Genomic DNA, 24505 nt, shown 5'->3' with positions numbered 1-24505 from the left:
TCTAATCAGGTAAAATTATTTTTAAATAATTTTTATTTTTATTTTGAATCCTTTTGTTTTATATCTTATCTGTTAATAGGTTAAGTGGCAGAATGCTAACTTCGATTATGTAACCTTGATTAATTTTTATTAAGATATATTAAAATTTTAATTAAATTATAATTAGAGTTATTAGAATAGAAAGAAATTCCTCTTATATTATGATACCTGATTGGTTAGTAGGAGGGACTCTCCTAATTATTTTTTGTGTTCAGAACATAACTAAGTTAATCTCTTTACTTCATTGTTGACCATAGTTGTATGAAAGATTAAAAAAAATAAAAATCTAATTTTTCTTTATAGATTTGTTCTATTACTTGCTATGCATTGAACCATGGTGCTTTTGGATTGGAATATGGTGTATTTTCAGATTTGATATAGATATTCTGAAAAAATATTAAAAATGTATGTAAATCTAATTTTTGATATATATTATTTGATTTTAATTTTGACATTAATTTATTTCGTATGATATTATTTTATGCTTATTGTGGACGTAGTCCCCTGGTCGATAAAGTCAAACTAGTAATCATCCGTTCAAGAACCTCTGCACAAGATCCCACCTGTTCTGCTGCAAAGGCCCAGTTTTGCTGGTCGATCATTAACTCACCTTGTGTCCGACATGGAAGATTGCAAAAGAATACAATGGCAGCTAAGCTGCCTTCATTTGTCACAGAGAAACGAACACAAAGTCAAAGACGCAGATCACCGGGAAGAGAACAAGTGTAAGCGTCTATAGCTGCTCTGTTCTTCATCTATAGAAAGGAAGAAGACGTCGATCCAATTTACATCGATAGAGCTACATGCATCGGTATACAGACAGACAACGGTTCGAGTATTTAGGACGCGGTGATCCAGTTTATATCGGTATACACATAGAACTGCTTAAGAATACGATGACACTTGCAGTGGTTCAAAGTTCATGAACTGTGTGTCGAGCTCCTGCTCGTCTAAGAATGGAACGCTGTGGAAGGCCTCCAGCCCGAAATCCTCTGGCTTCGGCAACCCAGAAACATAATCGTCGAAACTGTAGAGGCCGCCGGCGTAGAAATGCGCGGCCGGCAAGCCGATGCTGTCCGGGAAGCTCGCCTGTGAGTCGCCGGTGCTGGTCTCGTTGGACCAGGAGGACGAGCACCGGAAGTCCGGCTTGACGAGTGCCGCAGCGGGAGGCGGCGGCGTCGACCCGGTGGAGTTATCCCCCACGGACGAGGGGCGGCTGTCGGACAGGTTCAGCCGCGCGCAGTCGCCGTAGAGGGAGCGGGCCGCGTTGTCGTAGGCCTGGGCGGCCTCCAGGGCGGTGCTGAAGGTGCCGAGCCACAGGCGGGCGCCGCGGTTGGGCTCGCGGATCTCCGCAACCCACTTGCCCCACGTCCGCTGGCGCACCCCTCGGTACGTGCATGCCTGGTTCTCGGGACCGCCCTTGCCCTTCATGCACCCCTTCCTCGATCTCCGCAGCGGGCAGCATTTCCTTGGTTGCTTCTCCTGAGGTCCCATGGCAGCACTGTGACGAATGTGAGGGCCAAGCAGGTGACCGTGGGGTACTTATCTATTATGACGGCTGCGCCACCGGTGGCACGTGTGGTGGCGCGAACAGGTGCCAAGTAGGCGGGGAGCGGGCAGGGGAAAGAAGGAGGGCTGGACACGAGGCCGGCGGCAGCGGCCCCCGGGAGCGGCGGGGCCACCTGGCCAGACAGTGTGGGGTCCACGAGTCAAGTGCCCTCCTCGGATCGGCGGAGACGACACGTGGCGGCCGGCGGCGGAGGACGGGAGCCCCTGCTGTGGCCGGGTACAACGAATGGGGAAGGGGGCTCGGATGAGGACGGGGTCGCTGAGGCGAGCGATGACTTCATACGTGCTTTGGATGAGTACGGACTCGACGGCTGGTTGACAGCTCTGCTACAAGAACGGTTGTAAGCAAAACTGCAGCGAGCCGATCAAGGGCCCTGCACGCATCTCTGCTTTTATGAGCCTACGGACGGTGATTGGCGAAGGTGCGGGCCGAAGCGCGATATTCAAAGGGCCCACCGGTCCAGCCAATCATGAATCAGGTGGATGTGAACCCTGAACGGGTGGGATAAAGGATTGATTTGATTCATGAACCCTACACGGCTAACTGTTGTCGCCGAAGACTTCGCTGGCCGGCTCTTGAGCGGCGATATCCACCTCTTCCATCAGCTCCCTCCTCCCGCCGACCTCGCACGGCCGCGACGCCAAGGTCTTCTCCGTCCGAGAGATGAGCGCAACAACCGCCTGTCCCAAGACCCGGGCGTTCCAGCTCCGAGTCAACCCCCTCACCGGCGACTCGGAGTGGATCGTCGTCGAGGAAGGAGGAGATAGAGAGGAATTGGAGGAGAAGACGTCCGAGAACCTGCTGGCGACCACGTCTTACCTCGATATGCTCAATGATTCCTATCGGAATTGGGCCTTCCGCGCAGCCATCGAGAAGACCATCAAGAAGCCCTGCCACGTCCTTGACATTGGGTGAGTGTATCTTTTCTTTGATCGTTTTGGATCTTGCCATGGCTCTATAACCATGGATCGAAAAGGAAGATATCTTGTGTGGTATTAATTCAGGTCAGTCGGAAAACTAGTCGATTAACGATGATGTATCTATCGTTTGATAAGATGTTTCTCAGTGAATAATATCAAAGCAAACAAGGAAAAAGTGTTAGAAATTATCTCTTTTAGGTGGTTATGTTTGACAATAGTTATACTTGTACTGCGGTATTAGTGTCTACAGGAGAACTCGGGATTCAGGAGGCGATAGACTAATCTACATTTGAGAAGGCTTGGCAAGGAGTTTGTTTTAATTTTTGTCAAAATTTCAAGAAAGTGCGGTATCTGTTTAGTTTTGATTTTAATTAAAATAACTAGCGATTTAGATGAAGCCTAAGTAACTACTGTAGGACATTTTGTTAATGACATAATAATAGTTTTGGGATATGACAGTTCTTATCTTGGTTGCTAATTGGTCCTACAATGGGTTCAAACATAATTTAGTTTTGAGACTTATTGTTTCTCATAGGACTTGGATTTTGGTTTTCAGCCCATTGTTTTGTCAAGCTTTACTGGGGAAGTTTAAAAGGGTATCTAACATTCCCCTACTGGCTGTAAATGGATCCGACTATGAGTGGCAAATTGATGATGGAACTAGTAGTTAGCATCTTTCTTGTTCATTATGTCAAATATTTTAGTGAAATGGAAATATTAAAATATAGTTCATGAAAATTTCATAGGTTTGATTTCTACTCAAACTTTGATGCTAGATTATTCATGACTGTTTGACACTCTGTTATTCTTTTTCTTATGTGGAATCCTTAGTTGATTTACCAATACTAGCTGCTATGGTGACAATTGTAAGTTTATAACATAAAAAGAATAGAAGTGACATTATGGAAATGCAATTGATTTTTCATATGAATTTAGGGTTCAAATGCAGGGAAACTAAGTTGACATTGATTCAGTTATGGCTTTAGGCTCAATGCAAGTCACATAGAGATGCCAAAGCTGTGAAACAAATTACATTGTGGTTGCAGAGCTGGAACTGGCCTATTGTCAATGATGGCGGCAAGTACAATGGCGAAATTTGAAGAGGCCTCGGAGGCAAAGGTGTCAGCTTGTGAATCTTACCTTCCCATGGGGAAGCTGATGCGGAGGGTGCTATGGGAAAATCAAATGGAGAAGAAGGTAAAGGTCTTCCATAAGCGATCTGATGAGCTCCTTGTTGGTGTTGACTTACAATCACCTGCAGAAGTGTTGGTAAGTTTTTATTGCTATTGATATGAATGTTGTATTCCTAGTTGGGACTTACGGCATTGTTGTTGTTGTTGTTGTCATCGTCTTATGAATGTTGAATTCCTAGAATATGGAGGCCATATTCTTATATGGTTGTATTCCTGTGTAGTTATGTTCCTAAATATTTATATTTGTAAATTAAATAGGATACCGGTCTAAAATTTACATGTATAGTTGTATTGGACTGTAATAGGATAGCTGTATTTTACTTTTATGGGTTTAAGATCCTTCATATAAATTTGTTTGTTTATTCCTGATGAAGTAACAAATGAAATTATTCTTCCTACATTTTTTATTTAGTTTCTAATTTTTAGGGATTTTTTGAGTTCATTATGCTTAAGATTTAATCCTTTCTTCATGTTGACATATGAGCTGGAAGGAATGAAGACAACTTTTAAGTTTTAACACATCCTACTAGATGAACTCTTTTAACTATACATATTAAGATTGACTATGCAATCCATATGAGAAGTTTACTTAATAACTATCAAGGTGATAAATGACAATTGATTAATGGATCCCTCTATTTTAGCTTTGCCCTTTACATTTGTGTTCCCAGTGGAGAGAATTATACCAGTTATCATTATTTTCTGAGGAATATTTATTGGAATTTGGAGCTATATATCATGCATTTTTGCTCTCATTAAACCTGTAATTGTATATATCTCTTGATAGTTCTGTATAACAGCATGATTATGATTTACAGTCAAATCATGTTAGGATCTTGGTTTTCTGAAACTGTAGGACAATCCAATCAATGCAACCAAAACACCATGCTTTAGTTATACTTATGTAAAGGCTGCTTGTTTTGTTAGATGTCAAAAACTAACTGTTAACCAGTGAGACCATTTGAACTTGGAAGAAGGAAGATTTAAAATTGAGATTCACTGTTTGAAGGTCAGAGTTATATTGATTAAGAGCTAGAAATATGCAGCAAATTTTTGGTTGAAATCAAAGGTTTTCCTTGTACTGCTAGAGGAAATCTTAGTTATTGATCATTTGGGTTGGCACAACTTTTTTCCATATAGATGGATTATGAAGATAGCTCTCTAACTTCTGAAATAGAAGGGAAGACATACAAGCTTTTTAGAATCTAATTTTACAGTTGAAGCTTAATGCGTCTAGCTCTCATCGATACCTGTATGGATCGCTTTTCAAGTATGAGTTAATTGTTCAAATCATCTATTAAAAATATTAGTCCTTATAGACCAGTCTATATTGGTTCATCAGACACTGACTCTTCTGATATATACCAGTGTGTCCAGGATCTAATAAAACGTTATTAGATATAATAAATGTAGATTGGATCTCTTCATTTGACTAGTGTTATTTCCCTGGCGAAAGGTCAATGTCAGAAAATCTATATAGTTTATGAGATCTGAGATATTGATAACCTAGATAGTTGGGACTTCAGGACTTCTTATCGTGGTATATTGCAGTATACCCATACTGTACATAAGCCTGGTATCGGCCTGATTCTGTATTGTGAGCAGAGTTTTAAATAACAGTTGATCAGTGATTATCAGTCTAAGCTCAAGCTGTGTACCATATAGCTTAGTACTGCTCAGTGTACTATTGTTATTCTTTCTAGTCTTACTGAGTGGTATTGTTGGAGTACTGTTCAGTTTCTTGGCATTGTACCATTCTGGGAGTTGTTCGACTTGGGATATAAAATCTCGATCCATAAGATTTCTTCTCTTTACCTAGTACTTAAGTTGTTTTAAGAGACATCCTGACATCAATTGTTTTCTCTATTAAAGAACTCATTTTGTTGTAAAGTTTATAGCTAGCCCATCAAGGCAATGGATTTGTAATGTGAAACTTTTAAAAATTGAAATTCAAGTCGATGGGACTGGAAATTTTTGGTTTATATGGGCTGCTTTTTCACGAGCACAAAAGTGCTTGAGAGGTGAAAGAGAAGCCTCACCGAGGATTAGTATTTAAGGCAGAGGATTAGGAATGACATTTAGAATGCTATTTAAAATGCACTTTGTTTCTGCATAAGGATCCTTAACTTGCTGCATTCTGCACACCCTTTGTAAATTCAACCGTTAGGAACTTCGATAATTTGCCTCTTTAAGAAATAAGAAACTAGAAAAAAAGGAAAAGAAAGAATTATATAGGTCTCAAGTCAGAAACAAAAGGAGAAAGGAGATTTGCTGCTTCTTGTGTCTTCATTCATCTCTTAATTCCTTTAAAATAATGGCCAAATCAAACCTAATACTAATTTTTTGTTTTGTTTAGCTGAAATCTTTATTGGCCAATAGCAAACTATCTTTGTTCTTGTTGTAGCTAAATCAGATTGAATGACCAATAGGAATTTGCCAATAGCTGTTTCTTGTGATCGGTAGCATTTATGTGGGGAAAGTACTGCTTGATGTGCTTTTAGTCTCCAAGAATTTGATGCAGTCACATCTCAATCAACCCACAATGACTCATATCTCTGCTCTGATTATTTGATTAAGCATGTGCTGATGTGCAACATTTTACCTATAAACTGAAATTAAGGATTGACGCAGGTAAGTGAGATACTAGATTCAGAATTGTTGGGAGAAGGACTAATACCAACTCTGCAACAGGCTCATGATATGTTACTCGCTAAAAATCCACAGACAGTTCCATATCGTGCCACCACTTATGGGCAGGTAAATGTTTCTTGTTATGTGATACCTGCACTTTGTGTTGAAATGATTGAAACTTTTTTTAACTATGCCCTTCTCCCCCCTTCTAACACACAGTGAGGTTTATGAACTACTGTTTCCTTCATTTTCTACCAGATCTCGAGCACAAAATCAGGTTTACTGGTTACAGAAGAATGACAAATAGTTTGATATTTTCCTGTACTTGTATGTAGAACTATCTTGCATTTGACAAATAGGTTTACCTTGTTTTTTGTTTTTGATTGATCCATTTGAATGGTATTTCTTGTTGTTACTCCTAGACAAGTTTGAAGTGGTATTCCTTGCTTTTGATTGTTACTTTTAAGGTGATACAGGTGTATCTTTTTAGAATGACTAGTTAAAAATCATGAATTTTTTCTAGTTTTAATGAGTTTTGAAATGTGAGATACTGTTGAACTGTTAGTTGACCGTATTCATGAAATATTAACTTGAAATTCTTAACATAACAGGCCTACACTCTACTGAGCAAATCCACAAATACAGGTCACTGTATTACAACTGTACAGATGTTCTGATTTGTGAAAATTTGAAAGGTAGGACATGACATTGCATGAATATGACAACAAAAAATATTTCAGCATAACATCATGTGTAAAAGAGTTTAAGATTAATATATCATGATCCATAATATAATTTATTATTCATGATTAATAATTAGCATTAATTAGAATTCCTAACCTATTGATATGAAAAATATTATTCTTGGTAATACGGCATGTCGAGATTATAGAGAACATAGCAAGAACTTATTATGAATGAAGTAAAATCATTTTATTAATTTTACTAAGCATCATTACCAACCCATTCCTCTCTATAATACTTTGTCTTCTTCTCATTTACTAGCTTGCGACTTGTGTTTGTGTATAAAGCATAATTGAAACTTAATTCAACTTAATTATTGTTTATGCAGCTTACAAACTTTAACTAGAAGTCTTTTTAGAATTGGCATGATGCATAAAAATGGGAGCAGCCATTTGGTGTCCAGTTTCTTTTGCAATGGACAATGTTTTAAAATTTAGCTAAACATATATCAGGTCTAAGAACTAACTGACATGGAAAATTTCCACATTGTAGTTTCCTTTTAGTAATTTATAGGTTTGTCTTTATTTAGTCTTTTTTGAGGGGTTAGAATTTGAAAGGATATAAGATATTTGATGGCTTTTAGTTTGATAGTGATATTGTGGTCCTTTTTTGGTTCTTTTATATTCTTGATAAAAATTAGCATTAATTGGTGGGAGGAGAGTGATAAGACCCTAGGGTTTTATCAGAGAAGAAAAGAAATAAAAGGAATGATAACTTCGAGGGGATCGACCTCCTAAGGTTTACCAAAAGACTGGAATAACATTTCATAGATCATGAAAAAAAACAGATACATCCATATTTATAGAGTTCTACCCCTGAGTCTATCAGGACTTGGACTCTTAATAAATAAAAAAATTACTAATAAGCTCCTATCTGACTTTTACTGAAGTAGACAAACTCAATAAAAAATTATTCAAGGCTCAGAAAATAAAACGGATTCTAACAGGATCTTAACAATTCCTCCTCCTTCAATTCAGCCTTATCCTCAAGGTTGAATAGCATCAAACTCGGGAAATTTCTCTCTCAACACCCTGAAGGGCTCCTAAGTGGCGTCTTCCTTTGGTAAGTTGGCCCATTGCACCAGCACTTCAGTCACAGGATGTCTGTGGCACATTATAACTCATCGATCAAGTATGGCTTGCGGTTGAGTTTGAACTTCACCAACAACAAAGATATTTGGCAAATGGTATTGCACTATCTCATCTTCACCTAACTTCCTTTTAAGGCAGGAAACATAAAACACTGGGTGTATCTTAGAGCTAGCAAGAAAATCTAAACAGTAGACAATTGGTCCAATACGTTCTAATACTTTATAAGGTTCAAAAAATTGAGGAGACAACTTCATAGAGGATCGGACCCTTATGGAAGTTTGCTTGTAGGGCTAGAGATGAAAGAAAACCCAATCACCCATGGTAAATTCTCGTTCACTTTGGTGGTTATCAGCTTGTTGTTTTATTCTTGCTTGTGTGGCTGTGAGGTTATCTTTTAAAAGCTGAATAATCCTGTCTCTATCAAGCAATTCCTTGTCCACTTGATCAACTTTAGAGGAATCGAGTACATATTTTATAATTGTAGGTGGGGGTCGACCATAAACTATTTCAAAGGGAGTCATTTTAATAGAACAATAGTAGGAGTTATTATACCACCACTCTTCCCAAGGAAGTCATTTAATTCATTCCTTCGGTTTGTCACTGGTAAAACATCTGAGATAATTTTCTAGGCACCTGTTTACCACTTCAGTTTGTCCATCTGTTTGTGGATGGTAAGCAGTACTCATACTTAGCTAGGTACCTTGTAAACGAAAAAGCTCTGTTCAAAAGGTGCTAGTAAAAACCTTGTCTTTGTCACTAACAATGGAACGGGGACTCCCATGAAATTTAGCTATGTTCTCCATAAAAATACGAGCAACACTTGCGGTAGTATAAGGATGTCGTAAAGCACAAAAATGAGCATACTTTGTAAGCCCATCTACAACTATAAGTATAGTACTTTTTCCTTGTGATGGGGAGGGTCCGTCAATTAAGTCCATGGATATATCAGTCCAAGCAAACATTAGGAATAGAGAGCGGCTGAAGTAAACCTGGGGTGGCTACTGTCTCACTTTTGTGGCGTTGACAAACATCACATTTAGTAACAAATTTCTTGATAAAATTTTTCATACATTTCTAGTAAAATAATTGTCAGACTTGTCTATAAGTGCGGAAAAATCGGGAATGACCAGCAATTTGTGATGAATGGAACTCCTTTAGAATTATCTCTTGACAAGAAGAATGTGGTGCTACAACTATTCAGCCTTTATAGCGCAAGTCCACCGACTCTCAACTATAATTTGGGACAGAACCCGGAGCTTCTTTTGGTCTTCTAATAATATTCTAGATCTCAGGATCATTTGACCATGCCCTCCTAATAAATTCCAAAGTCTCGTAAGTAGGAATTGAGATAGCTACTAGTTCAGCTTGTTCTGGAAGGAGTGAAAATGCATTTACAACTAGATTCTCGCTCCCCTTTTTATAAATAATCTTATAATTGAATCTCAGTAGTTTCGTGACCCATTTATGTTGCTCTAAACAATAAATCTTTTGCTCCAAGAAATATTTGAGGCTTTTGTGATCAGTGCGTATTTGAAACCGCTAACCAATTAAATAGGGTCTCCACTTTGTGACTGCATGTACAATGGCTAGCATCTCCTTGTCATAAATGGATAAACTCAGATGGGAAGGGGAAAGAGCCTTACTAGTGTAAGGAATGGGTCGACCTTCCTGCATTAATACAGCTCCTATACCTGCTCTAGAAACGTCATACTCAATCGCAAACAACTTGTTAAAATCGGGTAGAGTAAGCACCGGTGTAATAGTTATTACAGTCTTCAAATAGTTAAAAACGCTTGAGTTGCCTCTTCTGACCATCTGAATACATCTTTCTTCAGAAGTGATGTCAAGGGGGCACTAATTTTGCCATAATTCTTCACAAACTTTCGGTAATAGCTCGTGAGTCCCAAGAATCCCTTTAAAGCTTTGATTGATTTCAGAATTGGCTAGTCTTTCATCACTTAGATTTTTGAAGGATCAACTGCAACACCCTTTTAAGAGATGATATGGTTGAGATATTCAACCTCTGGTTGCCCAAAGCTGCACTTTGATTTCTTGACAGAAAGACAATGCTCACGAAGAATAGTAAAGACAAGTCTGTAAATGTAATAAATAACTCTCTAAGGAGGGACTATATATTAAAATATCATTAAAGAAAACCAAAACAAACTTATGAAGATGAGCCCGGAATATATCATTCATTAAACTTTGAAAGGTAGAGGGTGCATTAGTTAACCCAAAAGGCATTACTAGAAATTCACAATGGCCATTATGTGTCCTAAAGGCGGTTTTCTGAATATCATCTTCATGGACTCTAATTTGGTGATAGCTCGATCGTAGGTCCAATTTAGTGAAAACTTAGGCTCCTCCCAATTCATCCAACAGCTCATCTACCATTGAAATAGGATATTTGTCTTTCACCGTAATGTTGTTGAGTACTCTGTAGCAGTGATTGAAAAAGGCGCTCGGGCGCTCGCCTAGGCGCTCGGGCGAGGCGAGGCGAGGCCCGAGCACCTCGCTAATGTCCCAGGCGGCGCGCTTCAAACAGGCACCGCCTGGGCGCTCGCCCGAGCCTAGGCGTTGGGCGCTTCGGGCGAGCGCCTGGGTAAACCAAGGCGACCGAACCAGAATTTTAGGTCTGTTTCGGTCCTGGTTCGGTTGTTAGTTGGTTCAATCGAACCAACTAAACCGATATAACCCCAACCCTAACCCTTACCCAACCCTAACCTGCTGCCGCTGCCGCTGCCGATCCCGATCGCGATCTCGCTGCTCGTCGCTCCTGCTCCCGCTGCCGCTGCTTGCCGCTGTCGCTGCTCGTGCCTCCCGCGAGCCTTCCCGCTGCTCGCGCCTCCCGTGAGCCCTCTCGCTGCTCGTGCCTCCTACGAGCCCTCCCGCGAGCCTTCCCGCTGCTCGCGCCTCCCTTGAGCCCTCCCGTTGCTTGCGCCTCCCGCGAGCCCTCCCGCTGCTCGTGCCTTCCGCTCCCTTTCCCTTTCCCGCTGCCGCTGTCGTCGCTCGCCGCTGCTGTTACCGTCGCTCGCCGCTGTCGCCGCTCGCCGCTGCTGTTGCCGTCGCTCGCCGCCGCTGCTGCCGTCGCTCGCCGCCGCTTCCTCGTTTCTCCATCAGGCTCAGTATACAGTATACTCTTAATATTAAGTTTATTAGAATTTTGAAATGATTAATTTTTTGTTAATAGATTAATAATATATTATTTTGATTTTAATGTTGTTAATTTTTATTTATTTGAAATTATTAATTATATTATATATTTTTATATTTTAGCGCCTCGCTTCGCTCGGGCGAGCGCCTAGCGCCTCGGGCGTTTGTGGACCTTGGCGCCTTTTGGCGCCTAGCGCTTTTTAAATCACTGCTCTGTAGTCCACATACATCCGCCATTAGCCTTCTTTCTTACCAGTAGGATTGGGGAGGAATATGGATTAACACTAGCTCTTATAACCCTTGTTTCTAGCATCACTTTGACAATCTTCTCTATCTCTGTCTTATGGAAGTGTGGATATCTATTGGGTCGAACTGTCACGGACTTAGTTGGTTTTGCCTAAGTCGTGCGACACCCTTGCATGTCCGTCCGCAAAGGTTAGCCTCCCCGAAACCTCCCATGGTCCCTTAGGACCTACAAAAGAGAAAACGGGTTAGAGAAAGCGTCTCACTCGGGATCCACAAGCAAACATTTCAAGAAACACTTCATAGACAATGCAAATTACAAACAGACTTTATAAGCTTTGAACGGTTGCACAACAAAGGGTTAAAATGGTTCACTACAGATCGAGTTCTCTCACAAGTGTCCACATGACACAACTTTTATTTACAAGCCTAAAACAGCTACCAAACCCAACTAAAATTGGGCTGTTAAGTTTTCAACCGTCTCTTTGCATGTTATGCAAAGCATGAATGAACCAAAAGACACGAACATACATAAGCATTACATCAAACATCCTGTTTAGAATTTTGTCCGTGACATTCTCCCCCACTTATTCCTTCGACGTCCTCGTCGAAGCCTTTGCCGACACTGTAACTCCTCGCCTTTGCTGAGTCTTCAATCTTCTGCTCCAATTGCAATGTACCTTTTGGCTCCTAGCTGTTCTTTGCTGCTGTTATTGAGTAGTCCACTTTTGATCTGCCATGCTGCTTTAACTCGCCAATGACTCTGACTCTAGTGTCGGGTTGACTGAGTTGTGTTGATCCCTGTTGGTTCTTGCGGATCCTCCGGATGAAGGAAAATACCATCCTTACTATGCGCTAGTCTCTCAAATGTCTCATGCTGCATGAACCGGGTGGATGCTTGTTGGAGCTTTAACGAGCACCGCCTCACAAACTTTTGAAGTTTTGGGTCCTTCCTCCACAAAATTTGCCTATCGACTCTTCTTTCATTTAGTTGTCACTTCCAAGTAGATTCACATCACTTCTGCTTTCGATTGGTATTCTGTTGGGAAATGAAGTAGATAATCTACTCTCAGTAGCACTAATCACCATTGGTGAGGATTTGACAACTATTGTCTTTCGTTATCTTCAAAGGATCTTTGAACCTATGCAGAGCTCATCTGTTGGATAAATAAGAGAATTACATCAAACATCCTATTTAGAATTTTGTCTGTGACAGAACGTTGGTTGGTGCTCTCCCGGGTAATATCGGAATTCAGTGATCATGAGGTCGAAGAGGTGGGAGTCCTTGTGGCTATGCAAATACATCTGCAAACTCTTTGAGCAATGATTCAATATTTTCGGTCTCGATGTGCACTGTTGTTTCCTTTTAAATGCTCTGCAATTGTACCAAGAATTCGGTGTGTGTCTTCTGAAGAACCCCTCTCCATCCGATGGTTAGTGACAGTTGTGATCTTACTTCCGCGTCTTCGTTTTAGGATCACCTGCTTTCCATTAATAAAAAACTTCATGATTAGTTTAGAAAAATTTCAGGAAACATCATCCAAGGTTGATAGTCATTCAATTCCAAGAACCACTTCGTAGTCTTCCAAAGGTAGTAAAAAGAAATTCACAAGCAATTCTTGGCCTTGCACAGTCAGTTTTATCTTTGGGCACTTGCTATCACAGGTTAGAATCCGTCTATCAGCGACCTTTACTTCAAATTTATCATAGCCTTCGACGTGGTAGGCCAATCGGGTAGCGACTTTACTATCCATAAAATTGTTAGTGCTACCAGTATCAATCAAAACAATAACAAGCTGATGTTTCAAAGTTCCTTCGACTTTCATAGTTTGCAGGTTAAGAGTAGTCGGCCATTGCATGCATTGTATGTGTGATACAGTGATAGGTTCAACATCTTCATCAGTTTCTATGGCTTCATGATCGAAGTCCAAATCGTTAGCTTTCGGTTCCTCCTCAATAGGCTCAATCATCAAAAGCTTCCCTTGTTTGCATCGGTGCTCCTTACTCCACTTTTCATCACAATGCCAACACAACCACTTCGTTGATCTTTCCTTGAGTTCTTCTTGGGTTAGTCTTTGAGTGTTAGGGTTTTAGCTGGGAGTAGATGGGGTGGGTGGGTTGCTGATCACCTGTTTGTTGATACCTCTATTTCGGCGATTCTCTATGCTGATTTTTTCCTCATGCAGACGTGCAAATGAGATCGCAACTGTCATAGTGCGGGGTTGGCGAGCCTTAAATTCACACCGGATATCTGGATCAAGTCCTTCGATAAATGTACCCACAAATTGTCGTTCGGACCAGTCTTTAGTTTGATTTGATAATCGTTCAAATTTGTTTTGATATTCTAACACTGTAGAAGTCTGACGAATTTTAGCGATCTACTGATCAATATTCTCATATTCAGATGGTCTAAAGCGAATAAGAAGCCCTCTCTTAAATTACTCCCATGAGGGGACCGCGTGATAGGTTTCGTACCAATCAATACCATTGGATTGCATCTTCATCTAGTTGGATTGGGGCTATTTCTACCTTAGATTCTTCTAGAGTTCTGTGAAAATGAAAAAAATTTTCTGCCCTGAAGATCCAACTGGTTGAATCCCCATCTTTCCATCTTGGAAATTCCACCTTAATGCGTTGGTAGCTTATGTCATGTTCTTGGGGCTCTTTTCCTGTATCTCCAGATCGGTTCAACGCAGGACTTGAACTTCCATCTTTTTGAAATTTGCTAGAGTTCTCCAATAGACTCTTTTTGAAATCGTTAAGGGTTTCTTGCGATCGGTTCTCAATTCTGATTTCCAAGGCTTCTAATTGAGCTTTCGCTTAGTTGTTGCTGGCCATTGCATAAGATTGCAGATTTATAATCCCTAGTTCTTGTTTTGATGTCTGGTCAAGGGCATTAGCACTGCCTATTTAGTGCAACTTTCAGTGGCGTCAGCCCGAGGCAGTGTTGAGGGCGTGGCTGGGAGGTAGTGATGGTCGTGGCGCTGGAAGCAGCGATGGCGACGCGACTGGCAGTAATGCTCTATTTCTGTTGCACCGTGGGATGAGACACTGGCGATGCCGAGGGATCACGAGCGGTCGAGGGTTGAGGTTGCGGTGGCTGCTATCGATGCCGATAGGGAAGAAAGAAGGAAGCAGCGACGATCAACAATTGCGGCAGAAGGTGTGAGGAGGTAGTGGGGGGTTTTGCCTTGTTTCTACTGCTGCGTAGGGTAAGAGCGTTGAGGGATCGCGAGCGGTTGAGGGTTGAGGCTGCGGGGGCTGTTGTCGATGATGGTGGAGAAGAAGGAAACAAGGGCGATGGGTGTGGGGAGTTGCTCTATTTCGGTCGCTGCGAGGGAAGGTTGCTGCCGAGGCTAAGAGACAGCAGTGGTGGCGTGGTTGGGAGCAGCGTCGCCGAGGGCTAGGAGCGGCGAGGGGGTGGACTTAGGCGAGTTTCACCCTTGAGTCCGTCAAGACTTAGACTCCTAATAAATAAAGAAATCTCAAATAAGTCCTTATCCGACTCTTACTGAACTAGACAAACTCAATAAAACATTATTCAAAACTCAGAAAATAAAAAGGATCCTAACAGAGAGGTGGATGGAAACCTAAGAAGAATATATTAGAAACTCCAAGAAGTTTCTTGAATGTCTTATGCAAAGCCCAATGATGAGAAAAGATGCATGTAGTTGATACCGAATAGTTACATTATTCTTGTTTGTTGTTGTTATTGATTATACCCTTGATAAAATCATCTTTATTGCCGGAAAGTAGCTAAGATCTTTGAAAAGAATTTAACTTACATGGCTACATTGTTAATGTTCCAGCTAGTTGAGAGCCCATTCTTGTGGAAGCTGCATGATTTATTTAGCAACGAAATAAATTTATCAGATGGGATTCATCTTACACCTGCTGGTTTGGAGAGGGTTATTGGCATAAAAAAACAGCAATATGCCATGCACTGCACTGCAATGTCAAGAGAGATACGATTGGTACTTTTTTTTTTCTTTTCCAAGGCTCGATGATACATTAGATTCTATAATTTTTTTAGACCCTGTGTAATATCCACTATCCATACAGTTATCAGAACCCTTCAAAATATTTGAATTTGACTTTTGGAAGAAACCAGAGAGTCATGGTGAAATTGAAATGTCGATAAAAGCTAGCGGTGACGGAAATGTTATTGCTGTAATTTCTTGGTAATGGTCATGCAAATGTAGTCAACTGAGATGGAAACTTTACAGTGGATGATGCTTATTTGGTCTTCAATTTGCAGGTGGGTGCTTCAGTTGGATGAGGAGGGTTCAATCTTCTACTCTACAGCTCCTAGATGGACAAACTGTCCTGATAATGGAATGGTAGAAAATTGTATCCCTGGTGAGTTGAGTCATTGTAATGTTTATCCTAATGAACAAAGCAATGTGCATCTATTCGGTGACTATTCCTTTGAAACCTAGAAAGTTGATCTCAATATCTCTGCTACATAATATTTACACCCCAATAGGACATATCAAGAAGACACTACACCAGTTGTAACTACTTGCTGGCTGCCATTTTAAAGTTTTTATGCTGTGTTTGTTAGAAAAACAATTCTTGTTCTTTATGAAAATTTATACCTAAGATGACATTGTGGAAACTGCTTGCCTTGGTGGAGTAAATTAATAATCCATTAAATGGGTTAAGGAATCTAGCTAAAATTGATCAAGTTGGATCTGGATTATGTTTCTTTTGCTGCTTTTTATGCAAGTTTGAAGCATTAGTTTTGGTTTCATTTTGAATGATAACTGAGATTTAGGTTTGATGGAATTAGCCAGATTGTCTAAGTTAGATGACTAATTTGGTGTTTCAGCCCCTCTTTAAAGGAAAAATAAGTAAAATTAGGAATGTTAGTAAACCTGCGGAATATAAACAATATATGATTCTTGATATAATGGCAGAAAGTTAAATGAAACATGTTAACATGTGATTCTTGATATAAATGATAATCGAATGAATTAAATATTATGCATATGAACAATAACAACAATAGCAGTAAGCCGTTGGTCACAACATTTTAGGGTCAGCTCCATGGATCCTTATGTGACATTAAGCTTTGTCAAAGCACTATTGCAAGATAGTTCAGGAAATTTCTAATAACTTATTTGCTCTTCCATTACTTTCACTTGTGTCATTAGTGAGAATAGTCCTTGATGATACAACCCCAAAATTTTCTCTAATCTAGATATGTTTTTTTATACTTTATAGAAGCATAACTTTCTCATTTTCTTGTGTTTTGATATGTTCAATCTCTTGAACATTTTAACTCATGTTTTGCCTAATGACTGTTTGTCAACATTTGTAACTCAAGGGGCTTTAGATTCTCACACAACTTTCCATGTGCTTCTTCTCATCAACTACCTGCTTGATTTAATAAGAAATTGTCTTGTTAGTATCCCGTTTATGTTAAATTAATTATAAATCAGGTATCCAACATATTGGAATCTTTTATTTTACCTTCAGAAGTTTCTTGCTCATCTATTTTAATGAACATTCATTTCTTCTTTTAATGTTGCTATAACTGTACCTTATGATTAGTGCCACTTAAAATAAATTTTAAAGTTTTGTTCAATTGTTCTTTTTAGTTTTGGTTCCTATTCTGTTCTCATTGATAGTTAGAATATCATCAACAGACAATATGCCTCTATGAATTTCATCTTGAATACATGACATTAGAGTGACTTTAGATACCTAACATGTTTCTGGTTACTTTTGTCTTTGCCCTAGTTATTCCCTGTCATATATGCTTTCAAGAATACTGATATCCTGAGCTTTTTTTTTTTTAACGTACAACATTTTAACTTAAGTCACTCATTTATAGACCTTATATAATGAACAAAAGCATGTAGGTTAAAACAGTGAAAAAAAAACTATGTTAATGTCATGGGCAAATATCACTACAGAAGTCTACCTTTTTTTTAATGTTGACAATGTAAAAAAAGACTTTATTTCATGGGCAAATATCACTATGGAAGTCTCCCTGTTTTTAAATGTTGACAATGTAACTTGTGGTTTGTGTTCATAGGGTATGTTGTATTTAAAGCAAAATCTCACAGGAGAGTTTCGTGGACATTGGAAGGTTGGAGGCTTGAAAAAGGAGCTTGCATTGACTCAGAAGTAGACTTGGGATCTATTTCTAATCATGTTTAAGAGAGAGAGAATGCATTGTTCATTCCTAGTTCTTATATCCTAGTACTTGTGAACTAGCCCGACATGCTACCAAGTATTTTTTGTTATGCATGTCTGATCCTTCTTCTCTAATCATTCTCACAAAGCTACCTTGTATATGTACTTATGGATGACATGATTTCATCATATATGTATTTCGTCCAAACAATATATCTTTCTACTACATGTGATGATTGCATTAAATTTTGTCTACTTGTTGAAGTCAGTGGAAGTTAATACTTTGGTGAAAAAAACCATTTATGGATGTCTTTTGAATTTGCTTGTGATAGAAATAGCATAGTGAAAAATTGACCAGTACACGAGTCATGCTGACACCTATTCTATTCCTTAAGGAAATATGGTAATTTATTTACATACAGGGAAAAGATGATAATTTCTTTTTAAGCATTCTAGTAGCTCTTAGATGCTCTGTTTTTATGTTCATGATTTCTCAAATGTGACATCAACTTCTGGCAAATAAAGGCCCCATATAGATGTCTTTTCAAGTTTATTCATAAATTGTCAAACGGAACCTGTCAAGATTCTATGTTGACAACCTTGTGTCGTGTAGTTGCATTATAGATTTAGTCAAATAGTTACGACCAATGACCAATTAAGGTGTTTAATGACCTTCTTTTTTGTGAATAGGTAATGAGAATTGGTGTGATCACTGGAAGCAATGTGTTTGGTTCATTTCAGGGGCAGGACTGCCTGTTTTGAAGGATAAACTTGTTCTCTTTAAAGCTGCTTATGATGAAATTAAGATTTCATATCATCTTAAGTGTGATGACCAAACATGCTGTAACAACTTCAACTTTGGGAACTGTCTTTTAGAGCTTTCACCGGAAAGAGTTGCAGTTTATGGAGATAAAGATTGGAGGTCGGGATTTATAAATGCTATGAGAAATACAGTAAGGACTTATAGTTATGTTTATTGTTTATCCAATGTTGATAGTTCAAGCAATCTTTTAGCAAACAGCTTGTAGTCAAGCTATCCAGTGAACCTGCAAATGATTTGGAAAATTTCAAATTTATTGCTTAGCAATGTAAAAATTTTCAATTTTCTGTTGCTTTTGACTGTTGAATATGAAAAAATGGTGACCACATCATTTGGACTTCTTTCTTATTTACTTCTTGGTATATACAAGCATGATAAAGGTTATTGATAGATTGCATGTGCTCTAAATCCTGTTACTGATGTTGATATCTAAACTTCAGAGAAGCTCTTCTCCTCATGCATTGACAATCTCATGCAAGTACTTTTGTGCTTTTTCATTTTCATGCATGTATTGCTCATATATCTGAACTTTTTGTAACAGTTGAATGTCAGATCTGCTCCATTGTGTATTGTTGCTGATGATAGCGTGTTCTTGACAATTCTTATTTCATCTCTCTCCAAAAATGCAAATACAATATCAAGTTTCCCTGGGATTCAAGAAAAAGGTGCCCAGTATCTGCGAGCCATTGCTGATTCAAATGGTTTCTCTATGGATCGGGTGAAGGTCATTGGAAAGAGGGCATCATATTTGTTCACAGATAATCTTATACAGCAAAAGGTGATTGTATTATCTGCTTAGGGTTTATTTGAAATAGGTGTCTTTTTCTTTGAACTGTTTTGTTGTATCGGCTTACTGCCCTATATGCATTACAATTCTGACCAAGGCATTCCTAAATCATCCCCACCCATCCTGCATCATGGTGGAAGCTATATAACCTTCCGTTGCCACAGTCTGATGTGTGATCTAAGAACATGTAGCGAGTGCAACTCTGTTTTCCCTCTTAAGCTTCTCTCATGGTGATAGGCTGGTAATGCATATGATCAATTATTTATCTACTTCTTAACATAAACCTAAATTATTTACTTGGTCAGATAGTTTTTGCTCATTTCCAATCCAACCATTGTATGAAGAAAATGAGACAATGTATAAAATTTAAATCACATCATGTATGTTCTATTTACTGTATTTCTCCAGATACTATAGAACATTGTTTACTGTTTTGCTTTTCAGGTTGATTTTTTGGTGGGAGAGCCATTTTACTATGGAAATGAAGGGGCGCTCCCATGGCAGAATCTGCGATTTTGGTTAGAGATTAAAAAAATTTCTTGTTGGCTTTGTTATGTTTATGAAACTAAATCCTAGTCATCGAGTTTTACGAGTATCCATAACAGCTGTTTATTTCCTCTTGAAATTTGCTAATTGACACATTGGTTCTTCTGTCTTTCAGGCATTTGCATTTCCTTGAACCATATGGTCAAATTGCATTTTTCTTTTTGCATAAGATTAATGAATATGTTAATAGATTGTATTGTTATCATATGCAAGAAGATCGAAGCACAAGATATAGTCATTATTTTTACTATGCTATAAAATTTAATGACTTTCTCAATATTAAAATCATTATCGTCTTGTCTATAAGTTATTGCATTCTGCTTGTGGTTTGTTGATTCAATTTTGGTTTTTTACCTTGTTAAACATGTTGTTTTTATTGGCATTCTTATTATCTTTACAACCAAAAATTTTAGTAGTTTTATATGATTGTATTTGTTGGTGATATAAGCTTAATAATATCATGATTGAAATCATTTACCCTGTACTATATTGCCATTTTGAACCCACACAGCACACAAACAAGCTCTTGAATATGCCTTGTAAAATTGCTATATGAAAGAAGACAATCAGAGATAACATTTAGAACTTGAATGAATGTCAATGTCATGAGCACAACTCCTTATTAAAATATATTTTCTTTGTTAACCTGAATGAATTTCAATGCCATGACCACACAATCATGGTGGACATGAATAAATTTGCTAGGATTTTCTTGTGTGTATAATTCCTCATCCAAGCATTCTAAGGCAAAATTTTAAGTTGCATCAGTATTTCGGCCTTCATATGTTCTGAATTTCCGTTGACTATATTTGCATATCATATATCATACCCGCTAACTAGTATCAATACCAAGCACTAGGACTGTTGTTTGGTCTCTGGACGTTGGTGGTTGTGTAATGTATATTTTGATGGACTGGAGGATGCAGTGGGGTTAAGGATTGTCAGTTGAAACCAGCAAAGTATATATAAAATAAAATAAAAGACTTCAAGAAACAATAGGTAATAGGGCTAGTGAATCATAGAAACTCACTCTTTCATTCACAAAACTTGAGTAAAAACAAAGATTATGATGATCTTGTCCCTACTTTAATTGATCTGGACCCATCTTCCAGACAGATTAGGACCCTTTTTTCTGGGACTCCTAAAACTAATTATTTAATAGTCAATTGAGTTCCTGTTACAATTCTTATTCACTCTGTGAAGATAAAATTGGTGATCTTAACTGCACCAAAGAATGAATAATTAGATAGTTTGTACACACCCCTAAATACTATGAATTGTAATTTAACCTCAATTAATAGACATTTTGCTTAATCTCAACAAACTTGGACTCAGCTTGGTCCTGTCTTAATTTACCACTGGAATGTATCATGTTGCTTCAGCTGCACTTGGCCCTGTCTTTGTGATAGCAAATTAATGGTTTGAGCTTTGATTTTTGACTCCTTCAGCTCAGTACTGAGGTGTATGAAGTGACCCCTTTCCATCAATGTAAACTTGACAGGGGGATCACCTGAGCTAGCAGTTACTTCTAGATTTAAATGAATTAAGATGCTAAGTTTTGATGCATTCTGTAGTTAGCAGGGGTTTTATAGTATTTCTATGGTTTCCTTAACCTCTTTTAACTAAAAATGAAGGAAGGAGAGGACACTACTCGACTCTATTTTGTCTGAAGATGCCGTCATCATGCCATGCAAAGGAATATTAAAAGTTTGTGCTATGTCACTTCCAGTGAGTTCCTTTCTATTCCTATTTTACATTTGACAATTTCCACTGGCTTCAAGCTAATTTTATGGCACTTCTTTATGGTGATGGAGAATTACTTTTCTTTATGTGAAGGATCTATGGAGAAGTCGTTGCAGCCTCAAAAAGGTTGAAGGCTTTGATCACTCGGTGGTAAATAAGACTTTAGGGGCCTGTGGCGACTTGCCTCCAATGCTGGAAGGTCCTTGCCTGCCTTATTACATTTGGCAGTGTGGTGAGGTTGAGGTAATTATGTGAAAGTTCAAAAGAGATTTGAAACACAATTAAATAATCATGCAAAGTCCTGGTTATTTGGATTGTTGGTACGATGGGCTCCACTATGAAAGTTTATTCACTCATTAACTGTGTCTACTACAGGAACTCAGTGAGATTCTTCCACTTGTTGAGTTCAATTTCTTAGAACCCATTCACGCATGTTCTGGAAAAATAAAGGTAATCCTGGATGATGCGGTCTACAGTTTTTACCTGTTCAAGATGCAGGATTATTGATGTCTGGATAAGACTGAATCTATAATATAATCAGGAGATCTACAAACTAAATCTATAGCCTCAAATAGTTGATGCTTTTTGGCTTTGTTGATGTTGTTATAGTCATGATTATTAAATATTACCACTTTGTATTATCCTGCAGATTGAGTTTTCCAAGTTGGGAATATGCCATGGTTTTGCGCTTTGGATGGATTGGGTGTTGGACAATAAAAAATCCCTTGTTGTGTCAACTGGACCAAGTGAGAAATCAAGTGCTGTTAGCAGCTTAAAATGATAATGATGATCTAATAAATTTCCAGTATTCCAAATTTGATGTTTTTGAGCTTGCTGCTCATGATCTGCTGCACTACTAATATTCCATCCTTTGGATGTTGATTTCAGTTAGCAGATACTGGAAACAAGGAGTGAAGCTTCTGAGCAAGCCTCTTGCCGTCAATGCAGCTGACTCTTTTGCTGGGATAGAGGCGTTCTTCGATCATTCATCTGGTGAAATCTCCATTTCATCCTTCTCACCATCTTGATTTGGTTTCCCAGGGTGACCTTTTTGTACATGACATGTTCCTCTATGTAGTTGCAGTTCTTTTGTCAGATGTTTAGGGTTTTGTAATCCTGAGTAAATTAGATTCTTTTACATTGAAAACGTTGGACCTATCCATATATTGACTTATTTTGGAAACAAAAAGGAATTCTCTCTCTCTCTCTCTCTCTCTCTCTCTCTCTCTCTGTTTCTCTAATAAGAACAGTAGTGTTCATAGTATTAATCAAATTGTCAATCAAGGTCAATGTTAAGCGTGCAAGGAGGTGGGTTCGAGAAAGGACTTTACAATCTAGCAATGTAGACAACCAAATTAATTTGGATTGAAGCATTAAAGTGAATGAATTTTGAAAATTGGAGGTGAGTGATGTTTCAATCATTGTGCATTATGGTCGGTTACAATGTGACAAGATGTATGTTGTTATTTATTTTAAAGATTTAAGTAGTGAAGATGATATTTGATCTTACAATGTTGTAGCGATCTAATAAAATCATTACCAACTGAGTTAGCATCTCAAAAAAGAAAAAAAACAAAAGAAGAATATTTTTGATTATTTTTTAGAAAATATATTTTAAATTAATCCATAATCATCAAAGCAGTGTATGATGCTCATTATCACAAAAATTAACAGGGAAATCACTACCCCAATTCAAGCTAGTGGACCTACAAGCTCTAGCAAAATTGGTCAAACTTGAGGTGTTAGATGTAAAAAGAGTAGCCAAGAGCATTGACTTGAATCATTGATCCCATCGGATGATAATTTGGGAATCTTTCTTGATGAAAAGTTTGGAAACCTGTTCTTGAATGATATGTTGTTGAATTCCTTCTCTGATCGCCTAAGCTTCGAACAGAACGATCGATAAAGTCGTGAAACACCTACTGAGCAAACTAGAATACAACGATAAAAAGTCTTCAAAATATATGGGGTATTGGGAAAATGGGTGGAAGAGTGATTTTTTCCTTTTATTATTTTAGTCTATGAGATAGATTATGTTTGTGTATTGCTTAGAATCGGGAGGGTTTCTTCGATCATTTTAAAATGATAATGTGACAAGATGTCACAGACTTAGCTGGTTTTGCCTAAATTGTGTGGCACCCTTACATGTCTGTTCGCAAAGATCAGCCTCCTCGAAGCCTTCCATAGTCCCTTAGGACCTACGAAAGAGAAAACGGGTTAGAGAGAACGTCTCACTCAGGATCCACAAGCAAACATTCCAAGAAACACTTCATAGGCAATGCAAATTACAAACATACTTTACAAGCTCTGAATAGTTGCACAACAAAGGGTCAAAATGGTCCATTACAGACCGAAAATCTCTCATAAGTATCTATATAACACAACATTTATTTACAAGCCTAAAGTGGCCACCAAACCAACTAAAATAGGACTATTAAGCCTTCGGATGTCCTTCTACATGTTGTGCAAAGCAAGAACATACCAAAAGACATGGACATACATAAGCATTACATCAAACATCCTGTTTCGAAGTTTGTCCGTGACATTCTCCCCCACTTATTCCTTCGACGTCCTTATGGAAGCCTTTGTGAACACTACAACTCCTCGCCTTTACTGAGTCTTCAATCTTCTACTCCAGCTGCAATGCGCCTCTTGGCTCCTAGCTGCTCTTCGCTGCTATTTTTGAGCAGTCGAATCTTTGATCCGCTATGCTACTTCAACTCACAAATGACTCTGACTCTGGTGTGGGGTTGGCTGAGTTGTATTGATCCTTGTTGATTCCTGCGAATCCTCCAGATAAAGGAAAAGACCATCCTTACTGTGCTAGTCTCTCAAATGCCTCATGCTGCTTGAATTGGGTGGATGCTTGTTGGAGCTTTAA

At 38.7% G+C, this 24505-nt stretch overlaps 2 protein-coding genes across 5 annotated transcripts; one reads left to right on the top strand and one right to left on the bottom strand.

The window, feature by feature from the left end:
• Positions 1-793: 793 nt before the first annotated feature.
• On the bottom strand, positions 794-1686 carry LOC135616440 (dehydration-responsive element-binding protein 2C-like). The gene has a single exon (XM_065115630.1). The coding sequence runs from the start codon at positions 1531-1533 to the stop codon at positions 925-927; it is 609 nt and encodes a 202-aa protein (XP_064971702.1). The 5' UTR covers positions 1534-1686; the 3' UTR covers positions 794-924.
• Positions 1687-2134: 448 nt separating this feature from the next.
• Positions 2135-22826, top strand: LOC103973496 (protein arginine N-methyltransferase 7). 4 transcript variants are annotated; one of them, XM_009388072.3, is made up of 14 exons: positions 2135-2520; positions 3576-3798; positions 6354-6479; positions 15394-15558; positions 15647-15765; positions 15843-15943; positions 18419-18681; positions 19090-19326; positions 19780-19853; positions 21516-21609; positions 21718-21867; positions 22000-22074; positions 22274-22370; positions 22513-22826. In XM_009388072.3, the coding sequence occupies exons 1-14, from the start codon at positions 2273-2275 to the stop codon at positions 22650-22652; spliced, it is 2112 nt and encodes a 703-aa protein (XP_009386347.2). In that variant the 5' UTR covers positions 2135-2272; the 3' UTR covers positions 22653-22826. The 4 variants fall into 4 exon arrangements, with proteins under 4 accessions (XP_009386347.2, XP_064973774.1, XP_064973775.1 ...); XM_065117703.1 differs by having other exon boundaries at positions 2382-2520; positions 3479-3798; XM_065117704.1 differs by having other exon boundaries at positions 2383-2520; positions 3516-3798.
• The last annotated feature ends 1679 nt before the right edge of the window (positions 22827-24505 follow it).

The sequence above is a fragment of the Musa acuminata genome, chromosome BXJ2-7 (genome assembly GCF_036884655.1).
Source record: "Musa acuminata AAA Group cultivar baxijiao chromosome BXJ2-7, Cavendish_Baxijiao_AAA, whole genome shotgun sequence".
NCBI lineage: Eukaryota > Viridiplantae > Streptophyta > Magnoliopsida > Zingiberales > Musaceae > Musa > Musa acuminata.
Note: the sequence above shows the minus strand (reverse complement) of the source record. Positions and strands in the feature narration are given on the sequence as shown.

What these genes read in the sequence shown, in the direction of transcription:
- LOC135616440 (XM_065115630.1), bottom strand. Translation starts at nt 1,533, where the DNA reads ATGGGACCTCAGGAGAAGCAACCAAGGAAATGCTGCCCGCTGCGGAGA.
- LOC103973496 (XM_009388072.3), top strand. Translation starts at nt 2,273, where the DNA reads ATGAGCGCAACAACCGCCTGTCCCAAGACCCGGGCGTTCCAGCTCCGA. An exon ending in TAAATGCTATGAGAAATACA is followed by an intron (nt 18,682 to 19,089) that starts GTAAGGACTTAT and finishes TTTTTGTAACAG; the next exon opens with TTGAATGTCAGATCTGCTCC. An exon ending in TTTGTGCTATGTCACTTCCA is followed by an intron (nt 21,610 to 21,717) that starts GTGAGTTCCTTT and finishes CTTTATGTGAAG; the next exon opens with GATCTATGGAGAAGTCGTTG.